Source organism: Antechinus flavipes, chromosome 6 (assembly GCF_016432865.1).
Source record: "Antechinus flavipes isolate AdamAnt ecotype Samford, QLD, Australia chromosome 6, AdamAnt_v2, whole genome shotgun sequence".
NCBI lineage: Eukaryota > Metazoa > Chordata > Mammalia > Dasyuromorphia > Dasyuridae > Antechinus > Antechinus flavipes.
Window position 1 is genome coordinate 119,093,133 of NC_067403.1, and position 21,575 is coordinate 119,114,707.

Sequence of the window (21,575 nt, forward strand, 5' to 3'; positions counted from 1 at the left end):
AAGTATGTGGAGGTTAGCTCTAACATAAAGTCCCAAATCAAAAAGTAGGCTGAAAGAATGAGCAAACAAAAAAGAAACCCACCATAAAGACATCAGCGAAACAGAGAACCTCAAGACAAATCCAAAAGACAAGGCTAATTCCAAAACCTCTACAAGCAAAGCCTCAACAACAACAATGTAACTTGTTTACAAATCCAACTAGAATTTCTAGAAAAGATAAAAGTAATAGTTTTCTAAAGCTAAAAAGTGAATTTAAAATACCATATGAGAGTGGCAAAGGAAAAAAATTAGCTATGGAAGACAGATATGGAAAGAATTGCTAGAAGCAAAAGGCACAAAATCTTACCCAAGAAAAATTACTCCTGAAGATTCGAATTAATCAAATAGAAGCTAATCACCAAAAGATTTTTTTAACTCAAAACACTGAAAAAATTGAAGAAAATGTAAGATATCATACATATTGAATACAACTGACCTGAAAACCAGATCAGGGAAAAGTATAAGAAATACTGAACTGACTGAAAATCAGAAGCAAAAAAAAAAAGATATTATATTTGTCTTTATTTTACATTGTGATGTAAGCTCTCAGAGGGCTGGAAGTGTTTCTTTTTTTCTTTTGTTTTTTGTATCTTCAGTAATGGGCATTAAAAACAAACTTGGGTTCTAGGCCCTGGATATACAAAAACTCCTGGCCTCCCCCCTCAGTAGGAACAATGCCTGCCCTCTGGAGCTTACCTTCTACCTGCAGAGAGGTTGAAAGATCATATTGAAAAAATTACATAGATTCAGAGAGCAGAAGTCAGTCATAGTTTATTGCCTGAAAGTTGAAAGTAGGTAGATTGTGCTTTGAGAAATGATGATTACGATAATGTTTGGAAAGAAGGATACACAGAGGAATATAAGTTTTGGTATATGTATTTCCAAAATATATGCTTATGAAAACTTAGGCTTCTTTTTACTATCCTATTACAACCCTTCTTTATTTCTACATATGATTTTTTTCTAAAATATAATTCTGAGAAAATTCTTATATTAGTATTTTTGCTTAGTTGCCTTAGAAGGCTGAATAATCTATTTCCCCTCAATTTACACTTCCCATCTTGATGGCCTATTTAAAATGACTGATTAGTATTAAAGTAATCCTTCCTAAGAAATAACAAGACTTATACTTCCTAAGATAATTGTGTTTATAATGATCAGGAAAGAGGGTAGGTGTGAAAGCAATTTTAATAATGGGCTTGTCTCTGGAAAAGTCAAAGGATTCTGACTTAAAATCTTGAGGTATGTATTTAATCAAGACTGACAAACCAAAACATCCAATGTGAGCATGAATTTTTAGAGTGAACATCCTTGGGTAGCATTTTAGATGTAGTAAGAATTGTATAAACTAAAGGGTGTAGTTAAAAAAAAACTCTTGTAAAAGTGACTTGATTAATAATTCATTGTTTTTTTCTTATCCTCCTGTGGGTATCTTTACACACAGGAAAATTAGGTGGATTTGCGCAAGAAAATAATACCATAGATTCAGGAGAACTTGATATTGGCCGGAGAGCAATTCAAGAGGTTCCTCCAGGGATTTTCTGGAGATCACAGCTTTTTATTGATCAGCCACAGTTTCTTAAATTCAATATCTCCCTCCAGAAGGACGCACTGATTGGAGTATATGGGCGTAAAGGCTTACCACCCTCCCATACCCAGGTAACAGAATCTTACCTATTGTGGTCAGTAAGACGATGCTGCTTTGTATTTTTTTAAGTTATTCACTTTTATGAGTTCAGCCATATGGTAAACTGATCCTTTTTCATTGATCTGTAGCAATAATGGAAACTATGAATAAAAGTCACATTAGCTGCTATTTTCTTTTTTCTTTTTTTTTGCTAAGGCAATTGAGGTTAAGTGACTTGCCTAAGGTCACACAGCTAGGAAGTGTAAAGTGTCTGAGTCGCACTTAGGTCCTCCTGACTTCAGGGCTGTTGCTCTATCCACTGTACCACCTAGCTGCTCCCTGCTATTTTCTTTCACATAAAATTATTGCATTTGCCTTTGGAAGAAAAACATCTCCTGGTCTTCATCTGATTGTTTTCATAAATATAGGTGGAGCAAAATATGAAGGTGAACTAATCCATGGTAGGAATAAATTGCGCATGTGAATAAGTGTTTAAGAAAATAATAATTATAATAGCTTTGTAACTAGCCTTAATATTTACAAAGGACTTCTGTAATTATTTCCTTTCTGAGGTAGAAAATGCACTTATTATTGTCCTTACTTTAAGTCCTCCTGAGGTTGTGAGACAGAAAATTATTTATCTAAGGTCACATGGCTAGTAAAGGTCACAACTAGAATGTGAACCCATCTCCTAACTGAAACACAAGGATCTTTCCCAGCCAAACTAATAAGTGATTCTCTTCATAGATGTTAAATTGACAAATTAGTAACTTATTTCAAATCTTGATTCATCTATTCAATTGGTACATGTTTATACCCTAATTGTGACACTTTCTGTGGTTAATGAATACACTAAAAACTGTAGTATTATAAATTATATCAGAACCAGGTTGTTATATTCTAAAATTTGGTAATTGTCCAAATCATCAATTCATGCCATTACTTAGAGTTGGAAAGTTACTTGCCAAAACAAAACAAAACAAAAAAACATGGGAAAGCTACATGAAGTTGGGCAAATTACTTAATCCCACTGAGTCTCAAACTTCCTCTTCACCAAAATGGGAAGAATAAACTAAATGGCCTCCAAGATCCTTTCTAGCTCTAATTTGAGATCCTAAATTCAGCTATCCTAAGAGATAGTCAGAAAGAGAAGAGAAGAATAAGAGAGAGCAACAAGAAGGGCATGATCAGTGTTTGTTGCTGCAGAAAGATCACAGACCATGAATAATGAAAAAGGGCTACTGGATTTAGCAGTTAGGATGGCATTAGTTAATTACAAAAAAAAAAAAAAAAAAAGTAATACATATTACATCACATTTTTAAAAACTTTTTCTTTTAAAAAGAAATATTAGAAATGATCCTCTGCTGATATTATATAATAAAAATTTACATTTAATTATATGGCTGTGGAAATTGTGAAAATTGTGAAAATCACATCAACAGATACTTAAATCAGTAAGGAAAACACACATGCAAGGACACGATTAAAACATTTCCATATCTATATCTGAAGAACACTCAAACCTTATAAGACAATTTATGGCACCAAATTCGAAATTAATTCTGTTTAAAAACTATCCTGGAATCTCTCTGTGAGACACAATGTAGGAGATACAATGAAAAAACCTTTCAATAAGTCAACTTCCTCAAAGCAAGCTTGAGACAGGTTGTTTGTGTTAGAGATCAGGCTCTGTTTATGGTGAAAGTGAAGTGGGTTTTGTCAAAATGTGAAAATTGTCTTCATAGTCACCATTTCAATAGCTGAATGGATTTTCTACAACTTCCCCAAAATCTGCTGCCAAACTGAGCCTGTCAATGAGCACACAGACCAAAAGGTAAACTGAACATGAGAAGCACAAAGAAATAAGACAAAAATTTAAGTCACTGATGCAATAAGTTTACTCCATCTCATCAGAAAATTGCAATCAAAATGGTTTTTCATCTGAGATCCCTAATCCACACAAATCTCTTCATCTCTAAACTATATTGTACAAAGAATGTAGCCAGTATGGTCTTTGTCAGGGGCTGAGGTCTTTGTATATTGCTGAGTTTGAGATTTCAAGGCGAGGAAAATGGTTCTGCCACAGTTTATTTCAGTTACAGAAGAATAGAGTTGGCAGAAACCAAATAATTCAACCCTTTCCATTTTCAGATAAGAAAATTGAGGCTTAAATTAAGTCGAGCAATTTGTTCAAGATTATATAATGAATTAAGGATAGAACCAGGACTAGAATACCAGTGTCTAGTCTTTTTCCCTGTAATATCTTGTCTCTAGACACACATTAAAATAAAGATCCAAAAAATTCATTCATTCAGTCACAGAATACCAACATTTTAATAGCCTGTCTGTCATTGACGCAAACATTCTCTTTGCTGATTAATGAACATTTATTATGCACCAAGCACTATGCAAGGGTTTGGGAATACAAAAAGGAAAATGCCAGTCTCTACCTTCAAGAGCTTACATTATTTCTTCCCATAAAATGAAGATGTATATATATATATATGTGGGAAGTCCACCAGGGATCTCCTAATATTCCAAAGAGATTTAAAGCTCTTGAAATAACTATCTGTTATCACCTCATTCTAGAAATGTGCTCATTTTTGTTTCCAAACATATATTTTCTGGTTATCTTCTCCACTGCTTCATTGTAAATAAAATGTTAAAGTTTACCTCTGTTTGCTCTTGGTTTCTCCATTACCCTTTGGATTCTTTGAAGATCTGTATTCTATGATTCATAATATCATCAGAAAAGTATTAATACCAAAATGATGGATTTTATGTCCAAGAGTCTTCTGTGATTGTTTTAAGTGATACATAATTTTCTGAAAACAAGCCAACCCAGATTCTTCCTCATTGCTAATTCTAGGCCCAGCTTATTGTCCATCTACAATTCCTCTTCTACATTAAATGGAGTAAAAGTTCTGCTTATCTAACTGTATATTGTGATCAGGCAATGTGCATAATACTTCATCCATTTATTTCTTTTCTATATGATTTCTAAGGTCATTCTCTTAATGGATGTGAATTTTCTTGAGAAAGTCCTATAGTATTAAGAGTCTTAATGCCATCATGAAAATGTGGAAAGTCATCATCCATAGCAAGACTTCTTAACCTTTTTGGTGCCATAAATCTCTTTGGAAGTCTGGGGAAGAGGAATGGGGATGAAGGTGAGGGAGAAAACAAGCATTTTCTAAGAGCCTACTATGTGTCAGGATTTGTACTAAGCTCTTTTTATAAATATTATCTCATTTGATCATCACCATAATTCTGTAAAGTGAGTGTTAATAATAGGGGGTGATATCCTTTTTTTACTTGAGAAAATTGAGGCAATCAAAGATTAAGTGATTTCCCCCTGTATCACAAAGCTAGACCATACTTGAATTTGGTTGTTGCAGACTCTTAAGTTCACTGCTCTATGTATTATGGTGCCACCCAGCTTCCTGTAGTGAAGCTTATGGGCCCCTTCACCAGAATGTTTTGAAATATGTAAAATAATCCTAAAAAGGAAACTAATTATATTGATTTAAATAAATTCATGAATTTAGTCTATAGGGAATCTCTCTTCCATTTGAACCCTGTGCAGGACATCTTTCATAATAGAGACACCTTTTTTGAGCATCTGTTTCCCTGCTGTTTGCCTGCCTTTTTGTTGCTAATTAAGGGGTCACTGAATAAAGTTGTCTCTAGAGTTGTGTCTATCAAGTAATTTCATTTATAAATGTGTGAAAGACATCTCAGGAACTGAAAGCCTTTAAGGAAGCATTTTACTTTGCTGAGTCAAATTTTTAATAGTCAAAAAAAAATAATACAGTAGTCTGTGGTTCTATATACCTTTCAATCAGTCATGTGACCATGGAGATATCATCTGTAACAAATTGTTTGTGAAAGCCATCTGTTTCTTCTCATATTTTTATCAAGGATACTTTGAATAAAAGCGGAGATTTGAGAACAAAAAATACATGATGAAATCTACATTTCACATTCTAAAAGTAAAGATTGTTAAGCTTCACATTACCAAATGCTACACTGAGAGAAGGGAAAGAGTTTAATAACCAGTTCTTGTGGCCTCAGGCAGATATTGTTTGTAAAAGTCCACTGATGAGGGGTAATGAGGTCATGTAATAATTAGAAAGACTGAACCTGGAGTCAGGAAAGCATGAGTTCAAATTTGGCATGAGACAATTTCCAGCTTTGTGATCCTATGAAGTTCACTTAGCTTCTGTCTCCTTCAGTTAGCTCATCTAGAAAATTGGAGGAGGTAGTATATATATATCTCCCAGAGTTATTGTAATGATTCAGAATGATATTATTTGCTTTGGGTTAGTATGTTTGCTTTTTAAGAAAAGTCTAGTGATGAGGAAAGAGAAAAGAATTAAGTCCAAGGGGGCAGGAACAGAAAGAAACAGAAGCCATGTCAAAAGGAACAAAATGTTGAAAATAGCATTCAAGAGCACCTCGGATAGGCAAATAAAGAAATGGGAAAGAACATGAACCTGGGAATTAAGAATCATCCAGATATAAATGAAGCTCTGCCAGGTTATAAGGAAGAGTGAGAATGTGGAGGACATAACTATTTTTATACCTTAAAATCAACACATTCCATTTATTTAAATTACTTTTAATGGAGATTTGTAAAGGTGAGTTAGGGTGTATGTGCGTGCATGTGTGTGTGTGTGTGTGTGTGTGTGTGTGTGTGTGTGTGTGTAGGATTTTTTGAACATTGGACATAATTGGAAATCACATTTTTATGCCCTCCTTTTAGCAATGATAATAAGAGATTAGTTGCAGTTCAGAATTGTTTTCCATGTTTTTCATAAACTGTGTTATATGAAAAGAAAGATGGAATACTCCGGGCAATGTTACCATAAAAAGAAAAAAAATGTATATTATATATAATTTTTGCTTCTCTTTTACCTACTAAATTAATCTTTGAATGATAATACTGGATAGTTTTTCTTAAAACAACTGAATTATTTCTTATTTTGTAACTCTGGCCTGTGCCAGAAAAGCTGCTACATAGATCGTGCAGGAAGATCATTGGGAACTTGGTGGGGCTGGAACTGGGCATAGCACTGACAAATTTATCTAGTGGAGGAACTCTCCACCAAAGGGAATTCAAATGAGATTGAATTTGGGGGGCCAGGCTGCTGATCTGATTCTCTTTCCTACATAAAACTCTTGTTTCCTTTTTGCCATGGTTTTTGATCTTGCATCTCCCTCAGGCATTGTCTCCTTGCTTCTGCTTCTCCAGCTCCTGGGATTACCTGCCTGCTTCTCCATATAGGTTCCCTTGCATCAGTTGCTAACCTCTTCATGGGTTGCTCCTTTTTCCCTCTTTCCAAACCAGAAAAAGGTTAATCGATACTCTTGATCCTTACCAAAGCTCCAGATTTTATTAGAAAGAAGTAATAGACCTAAATGGGAACAAAGACAGTGACAGGAAGATTGGAGTATAGTATAGTATAGTCTAGTATTATCTCAAAAGTTCCAAAAATTACCAGTTCTGTTTCCTAATAATTGCATTTTCTTCAGCCATTCTTTATAAATGTAGTTGAAAACCCATATTTTTAATGTTTATCAAGACCATTTAAGACTTTCACAGTTGAATAATTATAATGTTGTAATTTAGTTTTGCTGCTCTTACTATGCAGAGGCCACTGCTGAGTAGTGGATAGATAGCTGACTGGGAAGCCTGGAAGACATGAAGTCAGCTCCAACTTCTGATACAGATTGTGGCTGTATGACCCTGAGCACATCATTAATTTCTTAGTACTCTAGGCCAATGATGTTAAAGCTCAAAATAGAACAGATTCCTGCAGGCCCCTGTAGTAGAAGTAGTCGTGGTGGTAGTAATAAAAGTAGTAGTACTTGTTATAATAGCAGTCATATTAATAATAGCAACAATAGTAGTAGTGCTATATACAAATTACGTGTTCTTTCCCTCTCATCCGAGAAATCCTTGAAGACAGAATCTGTTTAATTTTTAAATTTCCTTTTGTCACTTAGCCATTCAGTCAGTGCTCTAAATGATTCTGTACACCTATAAATTCAGAGAAAGGTGCTGACCTGCAGTGCTAGAGGGAGTTCCCCCACCTAGGACTTCCCTTAGCCAGTGAAATTGCAAGTCCAACTTCTGTCCCCGTCCTTTCAATGTCATGTTGCCTGACTTAATAAATGCTTGTTCACTGACTGATAAATTAATTGAGATTTGCACAGGACACCAAGAGGCTGAATGATTCATTTGTGGTTACACAGCCAGTCTCTTTCAAAAGGTTAAATCTGAACCCAGATACTTCTGACTCCTAAGACCAGTTTTCTTTATACAATTAACAATAATACTTGACATTTGTATAGTTGTTTAAGAGTTAGAAAGCACTTTCCATGAATGATCTCATCATTCAGTCTTCACTGTGTTCATGTGAAGTGTGGTGCAAAAACCTCACGTTAGAAATAAGGAAACTGAGACATGAGAGCTCAGTGGTCTTGTCCAGGGTCCTCTAACTGTCAGAGCTGGGATCTGAACTGAGATTCTTAGACTCTTTTAAATCCAGTGTTCTTGATACCAGGCTGTGTCACCTCTTTTTTTATAACAAAATTCTTAAAATACTTTCTAGACATAAGAAACCTTAAATTTACCTTAAGTTTTATCAAGTAGCAAAGTCCAATGGGTTTTGTATAGTATAAGGAGCTATTTTTTCCAAGGTTGATATCAGTATTAAAAGTCACCAACACTCAAGCCCATATACTTATTTTATCCCAACTTCATTCTCCAAGTCAGCAAGCATTCATTATGTGGCAGGTCCTAGACTGGATATTCACCAGAGATTTTTTTTTAATGGCCTAAATCACTACTTGGAGACTTTGGATAAATTTCTCTTTGAGAAATCTCTGAAATATGCGAGAAAGTTGACATATACAGATAGAAAGAGACACAAAGAAAAAGAGAGAGAGAAGGAGGGAGGGAGAGAAGAAAGGAAGAAGGAAGAAAAGAAAGAAGGAAGGAATAGAGAAAGGAAGGAAGGATGGAAGGAAGGAAGGAAGGAAGGAAGGAAGGAAGGAAGGAAGGAAGGAAGGAAGGAAGGAAGGAAGGAAGGAAGGAAGAAGGGAGGGAGGGAAGGGGGAAAGGAAGAAGGGAGGAAAGAAGGAAGGGAGGGAGGGAGGGAGGAAGGGGAGAAGGGACAGATGGAGGGAGGGAGGAAGGAAGGGGAGAAGGGAGGAATGGAGGGAGGGAGGAAGGAAAGAAGGGAAGGGAGAGAGGAAGGAAGGAAGGAAGGAAGGAAGGAAGGAAGGAAGGAAGGGTGAAAGGAAGAGGAAGGGGAGGAAGGGAGAAAAGGAGAGAAGGAAGGAGGGAAGGAAAAAGGGAGGGGAAAAAGAATAGAGGGAGGGAGGGAGGGAGGGAGGGAGGAAGGAAGGGAATATGAAAGAAAAAAGAAAGATTCAGGAAACAGAGCCCTGGGCTTGTGGTCATAAAGACCTGAGTTAATTTTCAGGCCCAGGCATTTATTAGGTTTGTGGTCTTGAGCAAGTCATTTAACCTCCCTTCTTTATAAAATGGGTCTCATAATAGCACTGATCTTACAGAATTGTTGAGAATTAAATGACACAATATTAGCAAATGTCTCAGCACAGTGCTCCAGCCCATAGTAGTCACTTAATAAATGCTTATTTCCTTCCTTCCTTCTTTTTGTTAATTCACCTTATACTATAAAGTCATGTCTCAAGGTAAGCATCAAACTAAACTATGGAATCTGAATAACTCTTAGGTATTAGAAACTTATTTTAAAATTAAATTGTTCTTCCTGAGAGTCTATTAGGAAGCCTCTTCAGTGTCTATCTTTTTTACGTATCTTCTCTTTATGTGCACACTTTTAACCACACAATATGGCCTAAATTTACAGGATTTGCAAAGTGAAATCTTTTTGGTTACTAATTTAAATAGAATTCAGAAGTTAAATGTATCCATCCCTGTAAGGTTGTGCCTGTTCTTAATAAAACAGATTAAATTGAATAATAATTGTTCCCAAATACTTATTGGAGGTTGTTGGTGTTATTACCTATGCTACAGTCTTTTCAATTAGTTTAATTTTCCAACTGATTTGCTTTTTATCAGAAGCATATAGATTATTTATTATGTAGTTTAATTTTATTGTTGTACTTGTAATCAAGTTATAGGCATTTGTCACGTGCTTACTTTTTGCCAGACATTATGCTAGAGATAGTGATATAAAGACAAAATGGAATAGTCCCTACCCTCAAGGTGTTTACAATCAACATGTACATTGTAAATAATACAAAATATTGACTAAGTAATATGCTAGAATTTGAATGCTAGAATTGGAAGGAAACAACAACAGCTGGGATGGTCAGGAGGAGGCTTGTGTGGGAGGTAGTGCTTGAATTGAGTATTCAGTGATTTCTAGGAATTCTAAGAGACAGAAAGAAGAAAAGCTATAAATGGGAAGAATTCAAGAATGGTGGGATGAATATCAAAGTCATAAGACTACAGAAGGTCTTGACAGAGCATCTGATGGTATAACTAAAATAAAAATGTTGGACTCTATCACTTCTATAATATGGAAAAAAAAGGATAAATTTGGTTTGTTTTGGAAATGAGGAATGAATAGGGGAAAAATGAGGCTAAAAAGTCAGGAAAATTTTCCTAAAAATTAAAACTATCCAAAAAGTGGTATGAGTTGTCTTGGGAGATAATTAGGTAACCTTCACTGGTAGTCTTCAAAGAAAAGCCAACTGATCCTTCATTAGGTATATTATAATGGATATCTGGGAGGTATTTATGAATTGGGCTAGATAGGTATTGATGTTTCCTCCTACTTTAAAATTGTGATTATTTACATTCCTTAAAAAGATAAACTCTGTAAAGACAAGGATCATTTTTGCTTTTTTTTTTGTATCCCCATAAAGTATGGCACACAATAATAGCTTAATTAATAGTTGTTGATTGACTAATTAGTAAAAAAAAATTCCAGGATTCAATAGGAATATAATAGAGTCTGCTGTCCTTGACGGGAAAAAAATACATATATGTATGGGTATGTGTTTCTATATATACATACACATGTATATCCAGATACTTTAACCATAAAGAAAATTCAGCCATCCTTTATCCATCCAACAACTTTTTGATCATTGGGTGTTCTCTTCTTTTTATAATATAATCGTTCTCTGTGGGAGCAGGCTTCTTAGGGAGGTTTTCTGGAGGCAGCCTTAGTTTCAGTTCAGAGTAATAATCACTTCAAATATAGCCAGCTGATAAAATCCAAACGTTTATTTTCTCCTTCCAAGTCTTGTCTCTTCTTTGGGCCCATTTAGCTTTCTTAGAGGCCTGTCTCCCTCCTTGGTTCCAAGAGCTCTTGCAGCTTATCTTTTGGCTCTTCTAGCTTCTGCCTCTAGCTCAACTCCAACTCAGACTCCTCCACTGACTGACTGACTGACAGAAGCTCTAAGAGCTTCTTATATATGATCTCTTAAAGGTGTGAACCCAAAGGTCGACTCCTCCTCCAAGAGTGGGATCATGGGAGGTGTGAATTCACAAAGTTACAAAGTTTTTTGTATCTCCCATACTTGTGAACTCCAATGTGTGAGCCAATGTGTAAACTCAAGCATTGTTGCTACCAATTCCAGTGAGTTATCACTAGGATTCTAACAAATCATAATCATAATGACAGTAATATAAGTGCTTTAAGCCTTACCAACTGCTTTGCAAATAAAATCTTATTTTATCCTCACAAAAATCCAATGAGATAACTTAATTATTATTCCCATTTTAGAAACGAGGAAGATGAGACAGATGAAATAAAATTGCCCAGGGTCGCACAGTGAATAATTATCCGAGGCCAAGTTTGAACTTGGGTCTTTCTACATATGGAATACCTGATAGGCATAAAACACTGATCTTGGTGCTGACCCAGAAACAGAGATAAATTATGGTCCCTAGCCACAAGAATCTTACTATCAAGAAGTAGGTCAGATATGTACATGAAGGGAGTTGGACTAAATGAACTCTAAGGTCCCTTTATGCTTCAGATCTATGACTTGATCTGACCTCTGTCAACCCCAGCTTTCCTAATGGAAAATGAGAGTTTTAGTACCTGCTTCATAGGCAGGCTTTGAGACTCATATCTGAAGTTATATGTAAGGTACTTTAAATGCTTGAATACATACATACATACATACACATGTGTGTATATATATATACATTATATTAAAACCCCTTACATATGATGAGCATATAAGTACATAGAAGGAATGACAAAGTCTAGAAGATTGCCTAGGAAGCTGCTGTTTAACCATCTGCCCTGTGGGCATACATAGGCTTTTGCCCTTTGGAGTTAGTTATCTGCCTAAAACTTTCTTCCAACACTGTGTTTATTAGGAAAAAGTTTTTTTTTTTTTTTTAAGTAATGTGCTTTAAAAAAAACCACTTATAATGAGCTTCATTCACTTTCTCCTTCCACAGTATGACTTTGTGGAGCTACTGGATGGCAGCAGGTTAATTGCCAGAGAACAGCGCAATCTGCTTGAGTCAGAACGAGCTGGTCGACAAACAAGATCCGTCAGTCTTCACGAAGCTGGTTTTATTCAGTATTTGGATTCTGGAATCTGGCATCTGGCTTTTTATAATGATGGAAAAAATATAGAGCAGGTGTCTTTTAATACCATCGTTATAGGTAAGAATGGTCTTCAAAGAATTTCTGAGAAACCACAACTTAAAGAGAAGGACGTGGAAAAAATGTTTTAACAGATTTTTTTTTTATCATTAATTCTCATCATTTCAAATCATGGATAAGATGTGAGAAATATTTTTATTTATTTTTTTTTAGTAATGAACATGTGAAAAATAAACTGTGATACTTGTCAAGAAACAAGAGAAAGAAAAGGAAGCAGATTATATTAAATGAATACTTTAAATTTTTAAAAGTTTGATTAAAACAGTTTACCCTATTATTTTCTCTGTTCTAATAACCCACTACAAGGAGATATTACTTTTAAAAATTGTTGAACAAGCCAGCCACTTTGGCATGTATCTGCTACTGAGCAGAGCTATAGAGTCTGCTTGGCGTTGTGGTGGGAGATAGCCCATACAAGTTTTCTTTCTCCTTTCTTCAGAGTCTGTGGTCGAATGCCCCCGGAATTGTCATGGAAACGGAGAATGTGTTTCTGGGACATGCCATTGTTTCCCAGGATTTCTGGGCCCCGATTGTTCAAGAGGTATGTTTAGTCAAATTCCTTTCTTGAGTAAATAGAAATCTGCAGGAATACAAGAGTCCAGATCATCACGTCACGGGAGGAAGAGAAACTGCCATGTGGCTTGTTCCAGAGATGTTTCCTTTCTTTCCCAAAGCTGATGAGAAAGATGGCTGTTAATTCTTCTGTCATGTTTTATTTTACAGCAGCCTGTCCAGTGTTGTGTAGCGGAAATGGGCAATACTCCAAAGGACGTTGTCTTTGCTTCAGCGGCTGGAAGGGTACTGAATGTGATGTGCCCACCACCCAGTGTATTGACCCTCAATGTGGAGGTCGTGGGATTTGTATTATGGGCTCTTGTGCTTGCAACTCGGGATACAAAGGGGAAAACTGTGAAGAAGGTAAACAAGTACATATTTACAGATGTCTATTGTTGTCCTCATAAAGAAATCTATTGCACTAAAGACTTCTTAGTTGCAGATTTATCCTTTTGGACCACCCCATCTTTGTGGGATAGAGAAGAAGTTCTCTTTCTATTCCAACCAGCTTTAAGATTTTATGTTTTCTGGAATTTTTGAAGCATAATGTTATAAAAGTAATTTTTGATTACTATTCCTATGTCACATTCAAAGCAACTTTCTAAAACTAGAAGTTAAAAAGGAACATTGGTAGAAAAAGTTCTTTGCTGGCAGTTCCCTATATCAAAGAAATTATAGATCTGTATCCCCCACCCAAAAATTGAGCTAAAAAACCATACAGACCAAATATGAGATCATAAATTTAAAGGAGAAGTTTTTTACCAGCTTAAAAACCAAAAGAAAAGGAAACCAGTCAGGCCAGCATAAACGCTGCACACAGGTCTTGATTTTTTTAGTTTACATCTCAAAAGAAATAACTCCTGTTTTATTCTGCTGTCCTTCTTTACCATGTGGTATTTTGGCATTTTTAGCATCAAGTCTGATTGTGATATTTCACATGTGCAACATCTTATAATTTGTGAGTTCCGGAACTATATATGATGATGACATCATGATGCCATCATGAAGAACACTGTTAAATTTTAAAATATTTTTAAAAGGGAGAAGCATCCTTTTCCTTCTTCAATCAAATTGATTTTATTGATCTGCACATACAAAGTAATGCAATTAAGCCTCTGGAATTAAATTTTCAGACCATTGACCCTACAAGTGTAAAGTTTTATTGAGTCAAATTGCTAAATTAAATCTCGTCATCTAAAGCACATTAAGAAGGCTAGAGAGTATGCAACTCATTTATTTCTCAAACAGGTTGAGGGTCCTACCCAGCTGTCAGAACTTCATCTTAGTGGATTAGGTCACTGGATACGGATTGTTACAGAGAATCCAATACTTATTCCTTTCTGATTAAGCAGAAGAGAGAGCAAGTCTGAAACCCTCAAGTGCATCTCAATATAATTCAAGAAAATTACCAATCCCTGCAAGATTCTCAATTACCTAAATGGCTTTGAGGCTGGTGCCTCTTATCTAGGATGTCACTTGCTTTGCTATACAATTCTTCCATATGCTAACAATGGCTTCTTCAGAATTTGTCAACATATTTTGGTTGCTGGGCAGTTGCCATCAGGACACCCAATAAGTGACTGACTATAAACGGAATTGAGCTCTTGGTCGGAACCAGGCCCCAACCTGTTTTTCTATCTTCTAATTTATTATACATTCTTCCCCATCCAGCACTCACTGATCCAATTATTCTGTACTTTTTTACTGGTCCCTCACATAGAACATATAAATCCATTTCCTCTCTGCTTGCCTTTGCTGTAATCATCCCCACCCCCATGCCTGGAATACATTCTCCCTTCACCCTCACTTCTTAGAATCCCTGGTTTCTTTCAAGAACTAGCTTCATACGTGAATTCTTTCCTGCCCTTTACCTCTCCAAGTACCTCAGAATATTCTAGGAAACTCCCCTATAAAATCAGTGTCTATTTTGTATACTTTTTTTTTTTTTGCTGAGGCAATTAGGGTTAAGTGATTTGCCCAGGGTCACACAGCTAGGAAATGTTAAGTGTTTGGGATCACATTTGAACTCAGGTCCTCCTGACTTCAGGGCTGGTACTCTATCCACTATGTCACTTAGCTTCCCCTTCTTACATAGACAGGTGGATTCTCCTGATAAAAACATAAACTCCTTAAAGGCAGAACTGTATTAATTTTGTCTTTTTACCTTCAGAATCCCTTGGTACATAATAGGAGCTTTAAAAATTCTTGACGATAATGCAATTCCAATAAACTTTGGGTGGAACATGCCATCCATATCCAGAGAGAGAACTATGGAAACTGAAAATGGTTTAATGCATACTATTTTCACATTTTTTCCTCGTGGTTTTTGCCTCCCAACATAGACTCAAGTGGAAATGTCAAAAATGAATGTATATGTATAACCTAAAATAAATAAAATATGTCGGGGAAAATTCATGATGGATGGATACCTGTATACATTCTAGATTTATTTATTTATTTTATTATTTTACAGCTGACTGTTTAGATCCTGGCTGTTCTAATCATGGTGTGTGTATCCATGGCGAATGTCACTGTAACCCAGGATGGGGTGGAAACAATTGTGAGATTCTGAAAACTATGTGTCCGGATCAGTGTTCTGGACATGGAACATACCTTCAAGAAAGTGGTACTTGTACTTGTGATCCAAACTGGACAGGTCCAGATTGCTCCAATGGTAAGGTCAACCAATTTATGTCATCATATCCTGAAATGTTTCCTTATATGATTATTCTAGTGTGTAACACAGAGCCTACACAGTTTAAATATAGTTTTGTTGTTATTTAGTCATTTTTTTCAGTCACACCCAACTCTTCATGACTCTATTTGGGGTTTTCTTGGCAAAAAGACTGAAGTGATTTGTCATTTTCTTCTCCAGCTCTTTATTAAGATGAAGAAACTGAAGCAAACAGAGTTTGCTTGTAAGTGTCTGGCAGATTTGAACTGATGATGAAGATGAGTCTTCCTGACTCTAGGTCCGACTCTTGATATATTAAACCACCTAACTACCCCTGTACATAGTAATTTCTAATTAAATGTTGCTTAGTTCAAATTGAATTGAATTTCTTATTGAAACAAATGAGTGTGACCATTCACCCCTTGCAAAAAAAAAAAAATTAGGAGGCTTTGTTTAACTGGTAAGATTCAGTTATATTCTCTTCCTGACAGGCAAGTCATGATAATGGCAAACTCAAGAGACCTGAATTCAAACAAATAATTTCAGCTGTCAACAGAACTGTAAACATGATATTAAGTAATGACATAAGTGTATAGAAATACCTCCCATTATGCCTCAATCCCCTATACTCCCCCCCAAAAAAAAGAATCTTTAAAAAAATGACAAGTATATATATAGTTGAAATGGCACTTCTTATTTAGTTTATTAAGCCAGAATTTATTTATTTATTGCCTGCTAACTATGAAAAGCTGCATTTAATAACTTATATGACACTAAGACTTTTGGAACAATGTAGTTGAGGTATGTAAAAAATAGTCACTACTCTCAAGGACTTTGCATTTTCCTTATTCAATTTATAATTATATTTCCTTTATTAAATTTCTTATGTGTTACACAAAACAGAAGAATAATACACAAAAATATTATAGGCCAGCCCAAGACACACATGTGGAGAACTCTATCATAACTATGGGAAAAACAACATAAAGAAATGATTGATGTTTTGATTCTTTAAATGCTGCTGGAATCAGATCATTCAAAGACGAAATAAGCAGGGAAGTTTCCTTAGACATCTGTAGTATTGTGACAGGAGGGAAGGGTTTTCCAGATTCTTGGACACACAGAGACAGATGTACATAATGTATATATTGACAGCGACCCAAAGAGAGGGCCGAGTGAGCAGTGTGGTACAGTGGAAAGAATGCTGACTCTGGGTCCAAATTCCTCGGCTGACACCCATTTCTTTTGTGAGCTTTGGCAAATCCCTACCTCTAAGTGCCATGGCTAGAGGGTTGGGCTTGAGTCAGATTCAGTTTTGGCCACTGACTAACAAGTCATTTCACCTCTATCTGTCTTACTTTCCTCACCTATGGAATGGAATAAATAGCACCTCCCTTCCAGGGTTTTGGGGAACATCAACTAACAACATTTGTAAATTATGTAGCACAATACCTAGCACATATGAAGTGTTTTTTAAGTGATTATTTCTCATCTATAAAATAAGAGGATTGTTCTGGATGCTGCTGAAGTCCTTTCCAGGGTATACCTTTATGATACTGTCATTCTCTGAGTGAGAGGGGGACATGGCTAAGACATCATACCCCAAAAACATTACTATATTAACCTGATTCTTTTCACATGAAACAAAATGTACTCCTCATACCCTCTGTTTCCTTTCTCCTTGCCCCTACTCTATTTACCTCACCTTGCTCAAAGTGGGAGTACCTCTCCATGTCACAAAAAGATGGTTTGAAGATCTTTCCCTCATAAATTCTGTTTATAACTGTGGAATCCTCTGGAATGTTTCCTTTTGGTAACTCCCAGCTAGAAAGACTCTGGCCAGATTTCTGTTCACTCACTAAGATCTCAGGGGAAACTCTACTTTCTCCATTTTTGTACTTATTTTCTCCCTCTGAATTTGAATGACAATTTTTTTTTGTGGAATCAGGTTCCTCTGACTTTATTATCCCCATGGAGAATAAGGCCACAGGGCTTCATTTGGTTAATGTGAAGAGACTGGACTAGCATGACATGCAGAAAAATCCAGAATAGGGGTGGGGAAAGAAAACAAAGCTCAGACAACATTTTCAATCAAATGATGAGGTCAGAAAACATTCTGAACCAGTAATTAATGTTGAGAATTACACCACCATCACTATTAGCCCCTACTCGGGGCAGAAACTTGGCAAAATTGATTGAATCAAAAGTTCATTTTTCACCCAATTTAAAGTATTTCACTGGGCTATTTTTTAATACTTCTCACATTCATACACTATGTATTTTAAATACATGCTTTGCTGCTGAAATCAATTATAGGCATTAGTACTTATTGATTACACATTATGGTAGGGGAAAAACTGTTTTGTACAGTTTATTTGTCATACGTTAAAAAGCCTGTGCTTTGTAATTTTTGCTTTGATCTCTCCAAAAGATTCTAAATTATACCTAAATTGTTTCACCATTTCTCTATGAGAATTGCAACAGGTCATAGTTTGCTAGTGCCAGAGTTCCAAGCAGACAGTCATTCAGCTCTCCTCAGTATAGGCTTCCCTAGGAATGACTGTGATCTATTCTTTTAAGGCTGGAGAGAGGCAATAGTTGTTACCATATTAAAATGATGACAGTACAGCACCCCATGTACTATCTTTCCCATGTCCTAGGGAAAATCAGGGGAAAACTTGAAGTCAAGCTATAGCTGACTTTTCCAGGCCATTCCCCATTTTCTCAGTAAAATAATATTATAGCATTCTCCCTTTTCTCCAAGGCAGGAAAGGGAGTATAATATGGCTAATCTTTTTTCCACACGTGGATAGTTCCCTCCTAGGAGGGAAGAAAAAAATAGAAGATGCTGTCTAATTAACCCTCCCATTGATTTAATATTGCAGTTACTATTGCTTCTGTTGTACAAATTGAGGAAAATGAAGCTTAATCATCTTATTGAGCACCTTGGTAGGTTCACAGGGGTCCACTGACTATGTACGTATAGAATAGAGAAAAAGGAGTCCCTGGAGGTTTCAAGGCGTGATTCCACAGCCATCTTTAGGCACCTTGAGGGAATGACTTCAGAGCTGGTGGTGACCATTTGAGTTGGAAGACAAGTCTAGGAGTGAGTACAGAAACTGTGAAAAGCAGACAGTGCAAGTGTTTATGGTTGTACATCAAGCCAAAACTGAAGAATGAGAACTGTGGAAAGGGAGTAGAATGAGGTTTTGGCAGATAGGCAGCAAGCATTAAGTGCATATTGTGTGAAAGGTCCCATAATCAACACTGGACATACAAAGAAAGGGATCCCTCATAAGGTTCACGTTTAAAGGGGAAGGTGACATGCAATTTTCGTGGCAATATAATATATAAGTGCACATTGTGGAGTCAGGAAGACACAGATTCAAATTCCATTTCAGATAATTATTCCACATGCACACAAGATGTACACATACATATATTTACAAAATCCTATTTATATAGGTCAAGAGGACTTGAGTGCAAATGGACTCAGACACTTACTAGCTGTGCAACTCTGAGACTTCACTCTTTTTGCCTCAGTTTCCTCATGTGTAAAATGAACTGGAGAAGGAACTGACAAATCACTGCAGTATTTTTGCCAAGAAAACCCCGAATGAAGTCATTAAGAATGAGACAGGACTGAAATGCTGAACCAGAGCAACATACATATACATACATATAACACACATATGTGTGTATAAAATCTTCCCTCCTAGGAAGAAATGATTCATATATAAAAGACACATTAGTTACTCTGGAGAGAAAAGAAAATGCTACAATATTCTTTTGCTAAGAAATTGAGGAATGGGTCTGAAAAAAAAAGCTAGATACAACTTGACTTCATCTAATTTTTCTCCAAATTCCCCTGGGATTTGGGGAAGGCTAGCATGGGGTGCTGTGTTGTAACTATTTTTTTGTGTATACATATATATGTGTGCATGTCTGAATATATATATATATAGATGTCAATATAATTGGACGCAATATCAGAGGGAAAGCTCTAGCAATTTTGATTCCCCGTATGAATTACTTAAAAGTAGAGATCGTGTTTCTTATTTCTTTATCTCCTTTCTCTCATCTCTCTGATCCCTACTCCTTCTTTTATCCTTCTTCCTTCCTTTTTCCCTCCCCACACATAAACATCAAATCTTAAATGCATTATCATTGCATTTTCGTGGCAATATAATATATAAGTGCACATTGTGGAGTCAGGAAGACACAGATTCAAATCCCATTTCAGATACTTATTCCTTATGTGAACCTGGACAGATAAGTTGCTTTTCTCACCTATAGAGTGAGGGGATTGGATTTTAAAGCCTCTCAAAAACCTTCAGTTCTAAATCTGTAAGGTTGTGATCAAGGCCAGCCTTTTTATTTTATACATGAGGTATCTGAGGTAAAGACAAGGTCATTTTTCCAAGATCATACAAAAGAGCTCAAAGATTCTAATTTCAAGGAACCTACAGTCTGGTCAGAGAAATAAGGCTTAAATGCTTGAAGAGTTAAATAATAACACAAGATAATAATCAATAGAAAAGATATTACAAGGCTGTTGGATCTTGAATTACAACTTGGATGAATCATAGACTCATAGCTTTAGAACTGAGAAACCAGCTAGACTAGAGTCAAATTATTCAACCCTGTTATTTTTTGTTGTTGTTGTTCATTTATTTCAATCACATCTGACTCTTCATGACCCCATTTAAAGTTTTTTTGGCAAAGATACTAGACTAGTTTTCATTGCCTTCTCTTGCTCATTTTATAGATGAGGAAACTAAGGCAAAGGGGATTAAGTTGACTTAAGGGTCACATAGCTAGTAGGTTATTTGAGGTTACTTTTGAAGACCTGACTGCAGGAGAACTCCTGGATGCAGGTTCTCCTGACTGCTCTATCCACTGTGTCACCTACCTGCCTTCTTTTATTTTACATATGAGGAAACTGACTTATGAAAATGAAGTCATTTGCTGACACAAACCTATTGCCAGACCAGAATTTAGATGGATCCCCTAGATACTAATTCAGTGCTCTTTTTTCTAAATTTTATTTTTTATTATGAATGGAATAACCATCAACACATACATGTGAACATTTCAGTAGACAAGGAACAAGAAAGGAGAATTTCAATGAAATATGACCTTCTTTGATGTTCTATTTTTAGAGGATGGTAAATTTTAAGACAGTAGAAATAAAAGTGTACTGCCTATCTATATGCCTTTCTGAACTTCCTTCTCCCTTCTGTATAATTTGTTAATATTTCCTTGACTGCTTTTGTTCACATCACAACACTAACCACCAATTCCCACTCCCTCCTAATAGAAACCTTCCCTTATAACAAATATGTATGTTCTAGAAAAACAAGCCAGCACGTTGATTACGTGTGAAAATGTGTTTTTTTCTTGCACATCATCAGTTCTTTTCACAACTCAGTAGCTAAAATTTATATAGTGCTTTAGGGTTTTCAAGACACTTTCCTCATGAAAATTCTGTGAAGTCATAAGTGAAAGTGATCATTGACAGAGAGGTGCTGACTTACCCTAAACCATACAGTTAGAGTATTAAGGGGCAAAGCTGAGACATGAAACTGGAGTCCCCAAAGCTTCTGCAGCCTCAGACTTTGCAAATACATAAATACAATGATTTCAGAGGAACTGGAGAGATCCCTGTGGCCTGAAGAAGGCTAACAAGGCTCCACAGATGATGAATTCCCTTGAAAAAAGGGATGAGCTTTAGCTAATTGTAGAGGTACCAGATATATCTGTGCAGGTGGATGAGCTAGACCCAAAACAAAAGAAAAAAGCTTAGTAAGATGATTGTAAATAGGCCAGGTTTATCAAGAGCAGTGGAATTTTGGGGGGGTGGAGTCCCTAGTAATATTGTTGAAGGCCTTTAATGGCAGACTAAAGGGGAGTGGCAGAGGGAGGGGGGTAGGTTATTATTATCATCTTTCATAGAGTAGCCACATGGGGCACAGGGTTCTCAGTGGT

The 21,575-nt window shown here is 36.1% G+C and overlaps 1 protein-coding gene across 1 annotated transcript in view; it reads left to right on the forward strand.

Annotated features, from left to right (window-relative positions):
* Nucleotides 1-21,575, forward strand: part of TENM3 (teneurin transmembrane protein 3) — an 808,000-nt gene that overhangs the window by 636,821 nt on the left and 149,604 nt on the right. The window contains exons 8-12 of the mRNA XM_051965257.1: nt 1,484-1,698; nt 12,148-12,358; nt 12,798-12,899; nt 13,082-13,276; nt 15,387-15,587. Coding sequence (XP_051821217.1) covers nt 1,484-1,698; nt 12,148-12,358; nt 12,798-12,899; nt 13,082-13,276; nt 15,387-15,587 — 924 coding nt within the window. The remainder of the gene's footprint in view (nt 1-1,483; nt 1,699-12,147; nt 12,359-12,797; nt 12,900-13,081; nt 13,277-15,386; nt 15,588-21,575) is intronic.